The sequence below is a fragment of the Entamoeba invadens genome, assembly GCF_000330505.1.
Source record: "Entamoeba invadens IP1 unplaced genomic scaffold scaff_1105074724629, whole genome shotgun sequence".
Classification (NCBI taxonomy): Eukaryota; Evosea; order Mastigamoebida; family Endamoebidae; genus Entamoeba; species Entamoeba invadens.
In genome coordinates this window covers 603,246-614,438 of record NW_004440426.1, presented here as the reverse complement: position 1 = coordinate 614,438, position 11,193 = coordinate 603,246, and the positions used below count along the sequence as shown (strand labels likewise).

General features: G+C 37.8%; 6 protein-coding genes across 6 annotated transcripts; 3 read left to right on the top strand and 3 right to left on the bottom strand.

Annotated features, from left to right (window-relative positions):
• Positions 1 to 55: 55 nt before the first annotated feature.
• EIN_021170 (hypothetical protein) lies at positions 56 to 1,267 on the bottom strand (the record flags this gene model as incomplete). The annotated part of the gene is made up of 1 exon (XM_004257331.1): positions 56 to 1,267. The coding sequence occupies one exon, from the start codon at positions 1,265 to 1,267 to the stop codon at positions 56 to 58; it is 1,212 nt and encodes a 403-aa protein (XP_004257379.1).
• A 539-nt stretch (positions 1,268 to 1,806) lies between these two features.
• Positions 1,807 to 2,583, top strand: EIN_021160 (protein DEK, putative; the record flags this gene model as incomplete). The annotated part of the gene is made up of 1 exon (XM_004257330.1): positions 1,807 to 2,583. One exon carries the CDS (start codon positions 1,807 to 1,809, stop codon positions 2,581 to 2,583), a length of 777 nt encoding a protein of 258 aa, XP_004257378.1.
• Positions 2,584 to 3,143: 560 nt separating this feature from the next.
• EIN_021150 (hypothetical protein) lies at positions 3,144 to 5,119 on the top strand (the record flags this gene model as incomplete). Its single annotated transcript, XM_004257329.1, has 2 exons — positions 3,144 to 3,460; positions 3,607 to 5,119. The coding sequence occupies 2 exons, from the start codon at positions 3,144 to 3,146 to the stop codon at positions 5,117 to 5,119; spliced, it is 1,830 nt and encodes a 609-aa protein (XP_004257377.1).
• Positions 5,120 to 5,585: 466 nt separating this feature from the next.
• On the top strand, positions 5,586 to 6,592 carry EIN_021140 (hypothetical protein; the record flags this gene model as incomplete). The annotated part of the gene is made up of 2 exons (XM_004257328.1): positions 5,586 to 6,041; positions 6,089 to 6,592. The coding sequence occupies 2 exons, from the start codon at positions 5,586 to 5,588 to the stop codon at positions 6,590 to 6,592; spliced, it is 960 nt and encodes a 319-aa protein (XP_004257376.1).
• Positions 6,593 to 6,727: 135 nt separating this feature from the next.
• On the bottom strand, positions 6,728 to 8,971 carry EIN_021130 (hypothetical protein; the record flags this gene model as incomplete). Its single annotated transcript, XM_004257327.1, has 1 exon — positions 6,728 to 8,971. One exon carries the CDS (start codon positions 8,969 to 8,971, stop codon positions 6,728 to 6,730), a length of 2,244 nt encoding a protein of 747 aa, XP_004257375.1.
• Positions 8,972 to 9,749: 778 nt separating this feature from the next.
• EIN_021120 (hypothetical protein) lies at positions 9,750 to 11,160 on the bottom strand (the record flags this gene model as incomplete). Its single annotated transcript, XM_004257326.1, has 3 exons — positions 9,750 to 9,905; positions 9,966 to 11,086; positions 11,109 to 11,160. The coding sequence occupies 3 exons, from the start codon at positions 11,158 to 11,160 to the stop codon at positions 9,750 to 9,752; spliced, it is 1,329 nt and encodes a 442-aa protein (XP_004257374.1).
• Positions 11,161 to 11,193: the final 33 nt, after the last annotated feature.

Genomic DNA, 11,193 nt, shown 5'->3' with positions numbered 1-11,193 from the left:
GGTGCAACTGTTCTAAGCGAATTTTTATTTATTTTGAAGGCGTTAAAATCAAGAATCACTCACTTGATAGTGTAAACACGGTAATCAAATTCTTCGAAGAAGTCCTGAAGTGCGGTCCCCAGGCACATGACCCCGGGTGCGTGTATAAGACTAAACGATTGTCTCCACTTGTGATGTTGAATAACCCACACGCTTTACTATGGAAAAATTTGATGAACATGTTGAATGGGAATATCTGCCCGTTGTGCGTATGCCCAGCAAGTTGTAAATCGACTTTCCCTGTTTTCACAACCGTCTTATACCCTAATGGCCGATGGTGAAGTAAAATGGTGTATTTTCCATCTTCAATATGAGGTTCTACACTCTCGAAAATGGTATTGAAATCTTTCACGCGCTGCACATCATCAATGCCAACAAACTGAATCTCATCATCTTTTAAGCGAATCGTCTCCACGCGATTTTTTAAATAAACGATCCCATAATACTTTAAAAGCTCGGAGACGTATTCCTCACCCGCCCATAAGTCGTGATTTCCAATGGAATAATACACGGGTATGCCACATTTTCGTAACTTGTCAAACTCATTCAAATCCATTGGCTCGACATTATGGGAGTCAATCAAATCGCCTGTGATCACTACAAAGTCGGGATTTTCCTTAATAATTTTATCGACCATTTTCACGGGTAAGGCATCAAGTCTTGAGCCGATATGAACGTCTGAGATTTGGACAAATTTGATCGGTCTCTTCACTTTGGAAGACTTCAAAAATATTCGCTCAATGGAGATATGTGTTCCTCGATAGAACCCAAGGACACACAGAAAGAGAGCAATGCCTAATATACTAAACCCTAAGACTTGATTCACCATATCGGAGAGTCTGACACTAAATAAAGTCGTCAGAACACATCTCATTAAGTCGTAAAGCACTACAAATGGCAAAGCGGACGTTGGAACCATACAAATGTCTAACACAAAAGCACTCAACACTAACAGCTCTCGACAATATAACAACTCTTCAAATACTTTGACATTAAATAACACCCAAAAAACAAAAGCAGCGCCTAAATAGATCTCCCTCGACGCAGTAGGAGTGAATGCGTGTATCAAAGTCAGTGGACGCCATATGGCATATCCAAAAACTGAGGGTATAATTATCGAAAAAAAGATGAAACCAACAGCCACCATCATTTTACCACGTTTGCCATACTTGTCCATCATCATATGATACCTCCCTGAACAACTTTTGGGGTGGTCAACGTGGTCCATCCAGAATTTGAATTGAGTGAGATTTCTGAGTAAAATGGATGTTGTTTGGAATCGTATTTTTTAATTGTTTTTTACTATATATATAGTTTTGATAATCGGGTTTTCGTCTGTTTTCCGACAAAAACAAACACGAGAATCAATTTGTGCTAACTTTTTTGATTATTAAATATGTACTATAAATATAGTTTATTATATAAGAATTTATAATACTTAAACCCCAAACCAACAAGATATAACAAATACTATAATTATAATACAAATAAACTAAAATGTATAAAATGTCTTTAAACTATCAAGAAATATAGAAAAAAAATAGAAATAATTAATTATCTCCATTTCACAAAAAAAATAACTATAATGAATAATAACAAAACCAAAAAGAATAGAAATAAGGAAACTTATCAAACAAGAGGGAGAACCCATCAAAAAGATATTTTTGAAAAGATAAAAATGGGACGAATTGATGGATAGAAAAAAAGAAAGAAAAAGGGAAAAGAGGATGAATAAACAGGACTTTGAAAATACAGAGAAAAGAAAGCATGAGAAGACGAACAAGGTCAGAGAGAAAAAAACCGGAAAGACTGGGGACAGGAACTATTGGCGGTGTCGACCGTTATAAAGGCAATGGAATTGTGCTTGGGACAAGTAAACTGTTTTCAACCGCGCTCACCGCTGCGCCGGCTGCGGAACAAATTTTAGTTCATCGCCTTTTGTATCAACGCCAAGGATCTCAAAAAGAACGATTGAATAACATTTTGTCTTTTTGTGGGTTTGAAACCGACGACCAAGCCGAGAAATGTCAAGCGTCTGCGGAGAAAAGAACTGCGGAAGAGATCAACTCCCTTTGTGCGATATTTAAGATTGAAGAAGACGAGAATAAAGTCGAGGCTTTGGTCACGTTCTTTAAAACACCAACGCGGCCTAATGGAGATGAAACGGTCGAGTTCGAAGACCAAGCGGAAGACGAAGAAGAAGAGGAAATCGATGAGGCGCAAATGGAAGAAGATGACGAAGACCAAGAACTCTATGACGAGAATGAAGACGCAGGAAAGGAGGAAGAAGACAATCAGACAAGTTCGAGTGATGACGATGACAAAGAAGAGAAAGAGGAGAGTGAAGAACCTGAAGAAGAAGAACCGGAGGAAGAAGAGAATGAAGAAGAACTTGACAACGTCTATGAAGAGAGTATTACTGAGAAGAAAAAGAAGACCAAAAAGGGGTCGAAAGAGAAAGACGACAGTAAAGCAGTTAAGAAGCCTAAAGAAGATGATGGTGAGAAGAAGAAGAACACTAAAAAGAAGACCAAAAAGGAGTAAATGATTTCGAGTTTTACCATTTGATCGTACTATTCAATAATTCATTCCCTTTTTCTCATATACTATCCCATGGTTTTGAATGTCTTATATTGCGTCTTATTCTGTTTTTTAAATCTCATGATTGAATGACAAGAAGAAATGTTGAGTTTACTATGAAGAATTGGTGAATTTCTTAAATTGATTCTTCTGCTTTTGTTCTTGTTGGTCGTCAATCTCGTTTGTTCCGAAAATCTCAGAGCATTATTTCATTTATTTGTTGACTTCTCGAGGAAAAGTGGAGCTACTTCCAACCCAACAGTTGTCATAAAACTGGGAATTAGACTTTATAATTTTTTTATATATATTGTGAATTGTAAAAAATATAAATGAAAATGGTTAAAAAAATAAACAACTAAAAAAAATAACAATTTATTGAACTAATAAATAATTAATAATTTATCAATAAACAACTAATTATACATGCCAATGAAAATCAATTTCCTAAAGTAACTTTGAGAGAAAAATGTCAATTAGAACTTGAAATTTATTTCAAAACAAAAAACTCGAAATTTACCAGACAGATGAGTCACCGCAGAAGAACGTTCATCGTCTCGTCCAACCACTTTGAAATTGAACCAACAAATTTTGTAACATCTGACAAAAAACCAACAGGCACACAGCAAGTCGCTTCTCTTGCGGTCGATAGGTCTGTCCTCCACGCAACGGTCGGGATGTTCAACATTCTTAACCAATGCAACCCCGAGCTTGATTTTTCATCTCTCTTCCAAAGGCCTATCACAACACCATCAACTCCAGTCAAAAACAACAACAAAGACAATGAAAACAACGACTTTATCATCTACTCGGAGCAACTCCTCGGCACGGGCGTCGACCCGACGTTTGTTTCTCCGTTTTTTCGTCATTTTTACGCATTAAATGTTGTGCCGTTCTGTATTTCTCATTCTCAAGTTGTCATATCTGAAAAAACAGAACGTCACAACATTTAATGCGAAAATTTTAAAGGAAGAACTTGTTGACAAATAGACAAACAACGGGAAAAATGCCAAATTCACGGTATAAAGTGTTATCTGGACTTGGACAAGGAGCCTTTGGCCAAGTCGTCAAGGCGTTTGACGAAGTGAACAACAGGGAGGTAGCTATTAAGGTGTTAAAGAATCGGCCTCCCTATATGCGACAAGGGATGCTTGAGATCGCAGTTTTGGAGTTGATAAACTCACGGTTTGATGTGGACTGTTCGGGACACACGTTACGTCTCTTTGACCATTTTGTGTTTTATAACCACATCTGCATAGTAACTGAGTTACTTGGGATGAATTTGTTTGAACTCCTGAAACAACAACAATGCAAAGGACTTAAGCTGAGGCTCGCCGTTTTGATACTTAAGCAGGTTGGCGAGAGTTTAGACGTGTTGTATAACAACAACATCGCCCACTGTGACTTGAAGCCAGAAAATATCCTGTTAGTTGATAACACAACAAACATTCGGTTGATAGATTTTGGCAGTTCGTGCTTTGAGAACTCAACGCTATACACATACATACAATCGAGACACTATAGATCCCCAGAAGTGATATTAGGAATTAAGTACAACTCAGCCATTGACATGTGGAGCTTTGGGTGTATTGCTGCCGAGTTGATTCTTGGCATTCCGATATTCCCCGGAAGTTCCGAATATAACCAATTGGAACGGATTATAAAAATGCTTGGAATGCCTCCGCGGAATGTCTTGGAACAAGGGACCAACACGCGGAAATATTTCAAAATGGAAGTGAATGGATGGGTCTTCAAAAGTAGAGACGAGTTTGAGTTTGAAAATAAATGTAAGTTGGAGCCATTTAAACAATTTCACCACTATAAAAGTCTGGAACACTTTACCGAGAGGCTCTCGTTGACAATAAAATCACCACAAAACTTGAAGTTGGCGAGGGTGTCTTACCTAGACTTTTTGAATCGAACGCTTTGTTGGGATCCTGAAATTCGATTGACGCCAGGACAAGCTCTGAAACACCCTTTTTTGCAAAACCGAATTTTACCACAAATGTATCAACCGCCTTCGCCAGTACCACCATGCAGAAACTTCCCAGGAGATTCAGCTTTAAGCGCGGACGATGCGTTAAAAATTGTGTGTCCACCGAGTGTGATGCCATCGAAATTCAAATATCAAACTTACACGTGCAACGCCTATTATTCAGTTTTTACTTCGGCACTTGACAAAGGAATTGTGCTGAATATTTTGAATCCAAATCCGTTCACACTCCAACCAATGACACCTCCAGTTCTGGCGTGGGAAGAAGCACAGAGGAGGAAACGGGAGAAAGAACGAAAGAGGCGTGACGGTGCTAAGAAAAAAGATCGGAAAGACCGAAATGAGACGTTTGATGGGAGGAAATTTGAGGGAGGACAGTCGATTGGTGGGAATAGCCTTAAGAGTGGTGACTCGTTTATTTTCTCTCCTGGGTCGAGACAGGATTCATACAAAAGCCCTGCGCAGTCATGGAGTAAATACCACCCGATGGTGATGCCCAAAGATAATTAACTTTTTCATTCAATTGCATCGACCCATTAATTAAATTTAGAGTATTATTTACCAATTTATTTACGCACTAAAATGATCTTATACTTGCTCTTTTTATAATCTCATAGAGAGTATAAATAAATTTTATTTGATTGTTGAAATAGTTAATTATTGTTTTTTTTAATTAAAAATAAAAAATGTTCGTTTTTTATTTTTAAAAGAAATGAACCCCATAATTATTTCAAAAAATACTTTCTAGTGTATAATAATTGTCTTAATACTACAAATGTATTGTGATGAGATATGTCCTGCTTCTGATGGTTTTTCGAGCCTTGGATTATCAATTGAAGAAGTCTACCAGACCCTGTCTGAATACACTTTTTTGGTAAAAGAAAGATAGAGCACAATGGATAAAAAAATCGTAATTATTATAAAAAAAATTTGTGTTAAAAAAACAACGAACTTTTTCTTCTTCAAAATAAAACATATGGAAGTTGAGCCAACACAGGAGATTTATTATGAAGTTGAAAATCGTCGTTTTAAGAAAGAAGGTAACACGGATGCGGATAATTTGGGACATGGTGCGTATGGGTCTGTCACGCGCCGAATAGACTTACAAACAAAACAACGAGTTGCGGTGAAACGATTTGACTTAGGACAAAAAGACAAACAGATAACGGAGTCGTTTGAAGAGTTTCCTTTAGAAATCTTACGTGAGATCAAAGTGTTGCGGGAGCTTCAGCACGACAACATAGTCCCCGTTGTCGACTTCTATTTCCATCGAAATGAATTGTTTATGGTGATGGAGTATGAGCCAAGTGATTTACAGCAAGAGATTCATGACAAGACCGAGTTAAAAAATGACCCGCAGCGAATACAAAAGTATTTACATATGATTCTGTCTGGTGTGGGTTATCTCCATGCCAATTTCTTACTTCACCGGGTTTGTTCTATTACCTTATGATATACAATTAAGCCACTAATATATAGGATTTGAAGCCAGCAAATATATTGGTTTCAAACAACGATATCTTGAAAATAGCAGATTTTGGATCGGTGAGGCCATTTGGAAGTAGTTACGACCAATTCACAAAAGGTGTTATAACCCCATACTATAGACCACCAGAAGTTTACTTTGAAGCACCTATATATGGCCCAGCAGTCGATGTCTGGAGCATCGGGTGTATCTTCGCCGAAATGTGTAGTGGACAGATCCTCTTTTGTGATGAACGGTCGATAGTCTCTTCGATGTATCAAATATTGGGAACACCAAACAGTGGACCTTCGACGAAATGGGAGGGCGTCGATAAGATGAAAGGGTATAATAAGCCTCTCCAAGAGATATCAATATCGTCCCTTCATAGATACGTCAACATCGAAGGCGCTGGCTTTGATTTACTCCAGAAGATGTTACGGTATGACCCCAATAGAAGGGTTTCGTGTGAGAAAGCGCTGAGCCACCAATATTTCAGTGATATGATCCAGTTTGATTGAGTAGATGCTCCATTCTATTTTCAGCATCTCTGAACCATAAATTTATAGTAAATAATTAATAAGATATAGTATTTTATTACTCTAGTAGATTCAAAAGAAAAGAGCTATTAAAAAATGAGTCGATTAAGAAAACTTTTATAAGCCAACGGCCGTCTTGATCTTCTGTACTATTTCCTTGGTCTTCTGGTTTTTGACTGAAGCCTCGAGTGTGTCGAGTAAAGCGGGAAGCTTTTCTTTAACGGTTTTCTTATTGTCTTGACTCTTGTTGCAAGCGGCGGCTATGAAGTTGACGATCTTTTCCAAGACGGTTTCGTCTTCCTTATACAATTTGCTAATGTCGACACATAACTCGAAGACGCCAGCAGCGTCTACAGTTGTTTTTATCACTTCGTCGATCGACATGTTTCCAAGCGCAGACCACCCGGAGACGACAATTTGTTTGACGGCTTTGAATGAAGAAATACTCTTTGCTGCGATTGCGACGACTCCATACTTTCTTAAAGCTTCTCTAGTCTCTTTGTTCGAACATAAGTTGATTAAAGCATTCAACCCAAACATAACGGCTTTCTCAGTCTTTTTAGCGGAGATGACGGCGATGATATCATCGACATATGTAATCAAGTCGGGATGAACGTCTTGACTCTTCGCACAATTGGCGACTAATCCACAGAAATTCTCGGAACACGCAGCTGACAGTTTCACAGTCTGCGCAGCAGAACTTAAGACACGCGCTTCGATGATCTTTTTGGCAGCTTCCGTCTCACTACTTAACGCAAAGAGCGCATTCAACGCTTTGGTCTCAGTGACTTGCGACACGTGGAACGCCTTCGCAAGGGCCTCAACAGCGCCTTCTTTAATCAATTCGTTCTTCAAATTGTTCTCCGCGTTTCCAGCCATAGCAATACCACATATAGCAGTCACTGCTTTTTCTTTAATCAATTTGTCGGTGTACTTCTCTAAACATTCGACAGTGTGTTTGGCCCAGTCTTTCTCTAAATACTGATCAATCCCATCAGATGAGGTGATGTTAATAACACAGACTAACGCCAATTTCACTATCTCTTCATCTTTCTTCTTCTTTAAAACTTCATCAATCTCTTTGGCTGCTCCTAACTTCATTAACTCAAGTGCTAATTCATCTTCTTGCGACATATTAAGTATCGCACTCAAACAAGACTTCACAACTTCTTCTTCGTCTTGATGCTTTTTGAACTCGTCGACGATATTCTTTGTGATCCCACTCTTCATGATCCCATCGCGGCCTTCTTCAAAGTCAGATATGTTCTGGAGATACCCACACCCTCGAGTTATGATCTTCTCGACACTCTCATACTTGTCCATCGCCTTTTTCACTTCCATAGTGATCACATCAGACTTCGCCATTTCCTTTGCGACCGTTTCGCATGTCGACAGATTCATAAAGTACCCAAGTGCTATTTTAGAGGCATCTTTAGACACAGCACAGAACTTTTGAACAACTACAGTGCACGTGTTGTGGACCTCCTCTTCCATCGAGTCCGTCTGTGAGAAGTTAAATAAAATCCCTAACAATGGGACAACTACCTCTTCACTCGGGTGAGTCTCAGCAATTGTTATAAATCTCTTAGACACTTTAATAAGATCTTCTAACACGCCAGTGTCATCAGAACTCAATGACCGGATGCCACTTAAGATCCTCGAGATGATTTGCACGTTACTCTGATGCGCCTCCAAAATCTGTAATATCGAGTCGATCCCATTGGCCGCTTGATACAACTTTTGTGTTGTCGATTCACCAGCTGCGTTACATAGAAACCCTCCAATAATACGCGCAAGAGCTTCATCCTTCACGGCGACTGGAGTGAGTCCAGCGATTTGCTTGAATATTTGAGTCTTCCCAAGTAACTTCACAAAGTCGTCATCTTCGGCCAACGTGAGTAAGGCACCAACGGCACTTGTCAGTGCAAATTCATTCTCTGTATTGAGAGCAGAAGAAAGCGCATTGGCTATTTGTGGATTGACTAACAAGTTCTTGTGTTGACTGTCAGCCATGCCCCAAATAGACCCCGATAAGACACCAGAGATCTCTGGGATGTCGCTGTACTTTTGTAACTGTGAAGCGACTATTGTCGGTAAACCACTTTTAACAGCAGAACTCTGCGCAGGCTCAAAGTTGGTGAGAAGACAACGAAGAGCAGCTCCTGCAGAACGGACGACGTCAGAGGATGTGCTTTGGATGTCACGAATAATCGACTGGAGCAAATTTTCTTCAAGACAGGATTGTTTGGACTCAGTCCCTTTCTCTTTGTCTTGACATTCACCAATTATAGAGTCGTACGTCTCAATGATGTCAGTCTCTTCTTTCAGCGTTAATAATTTCTGGCACAATTCACGGACCATGGGTTGCTAGTATTTTAAGTTCAATTCAAGTTGAAACGTCTGTTGTTTAATTGTGGATTGTATTAATGGGTTTTCTGGTTGGTCTTTTTAGGCACATTCCTCCTTACTTTACAAAATAGCACAGAAATTCGGTTTTTTGGAAGGAAAGGGTCTCCGTGGAGACATGAAAAGAAATAATGACGATTTGGTTTCAAGTTCAAATAAAGTCCAAAAAATCAAAAAATTCATAGAACAATTTCTTTTCATTTTTTTTTTGTTATAGAGACAAACTTCTTTTTGTGGAGATGAATCGTATTGAACCGGGTAATGAGTCATTTATATCTTGTGATGGGAGAAAAAAGAAGGATTTGCAAATGGAGTTTTTGCAAATAAGCAAATCACTTCACATTTGGGAATCGAGTTATTTGAAAGTGGTTAGTTGTAATATTTATTTAAAAGGAAATAATTTGATATTTGAAATACAACCAAAAGTGGGTTAAAATAAAGTTCAATACAAAGTTGAAGACACTTCAAAATCGAGCTACTAGTAAAAGTAGTAGCGATTATATGAAAAAGAATTAGATTGTTTTTTAGTCTTAAATCAGTATTTGCATAGAAGGTAATGAGTTCTAATATACAATTAAAGTCCTTTAAAGTCTTGATTATAAAATGATGTTAAAAATGAACTTATAATAACAAGTCGATTCATTATTGATTTGTGTTCTTATTTAATTGTTATTCTTTTCTAATTAAAAAAACATTAAATTTGATCAAAAAACAAATCAAAGATGTACTGTATTTAAAACGACAAAAACGTATCTGCGAAGCAAAAGAATACCGACGTCACACTCACGTCTATCAACACTCTAAATGAGATATATCCAATAGACATTATATTGAATAAAACAGTAAGTAAACAAGATAGACTATACAAGTAGACTGCATACGTGGAGTTCTATAAATAAATATTATTCTTTATAACAAAAAACTATAAATTAAATATAAAGAAACAAACAAGTAAGAATATTTTCCTCAAGATGGTATTCAAATACGTCGCAATGAATAAAGTCATCACAACATTGAACCCAACATTCCAGTAATTACAAACTGTTATTTGATGTGGTAATACAACAATCGAGTATATTAATGAATCTCTACACTTCGCAATAACACATGAAGACAGTAAGATAGCACCCCAAATGAAACTCGTCGACATATTACTTTGACTTTTGTTCTCTTCACTACTCTTTTCTTCTTTCAATAAATAGCAAAACGAAAGCATGTTCATTACATTCACTAGTACCTCCCCAACGCTTAACAGTACCACAGACGTCCACACGTTGTACCTCTGTTCTTCCTTTTCCTGAAAAACGTCCGTTATAAAAAGTATGACCAGAACAACGAATTGGAGTGTCCCACTGTAAATAATTACTTTATTATATTTTAACACACTTTGGCTGAAACACGCCAAGAAAAATCCACATAATGGTGTCGCTATAATATAACTCATTATAAAAAAGTGACTTGGACTTTTGAATGTGATCTCTGATACAAAAATGTACAAGAAAAAGGTTATTATAAACGCGGTGATTACAGCGAAGCCCTGGTGTTGCATCGCAAACCAAAATTCGCTGTGATTCGGTGCCACAAATATAGTTTTCATTTTAGTTAAATAAACTATATATATAATTCCAACGACGCAAAGCACAAAAAAATTTCGGATGAATAAAGAGACGAAGTACGTTGGTGAGTATACGAGTACTACATGAGAAGAATGTACCTCGTGCTGAAGTGAAGAGAAGTAAAATGTCACCTTTGAAACGTCGTCTGTCAGATTGAATGGTGTGGTAATAGTTTTGATTATAGTTTCGTTACTATTAGTTAAACCAGACACTGAGAGTGGGGTGATGGTGACTTTATTGACTGTAAACGCCTTGGTATAAACATCGAAGTGAAATGCGTTGTTAACAAAGTAAGTTTTGGGAGTTTTATAACCAAGTGGGATTCCGTATATGTTGATGTTTGAAGCGTTACAAATTTGACTTGACGCACTGAAGCCACCGACGTTGAAGTAAAGCCAAGTGTCTTGATCGATTAATTCTTTTAAGTCTCTGGAAGCTATTTCGTGGCATGTCACTGATTGTTTGAAAGCTGAAACATGTGGTGAAATTCCAAACAGTGTAAAAATGAGAGAGTTTGAAGGGAAGCATGGATATATTGATTGAAGTGAATGGTGCGTATGT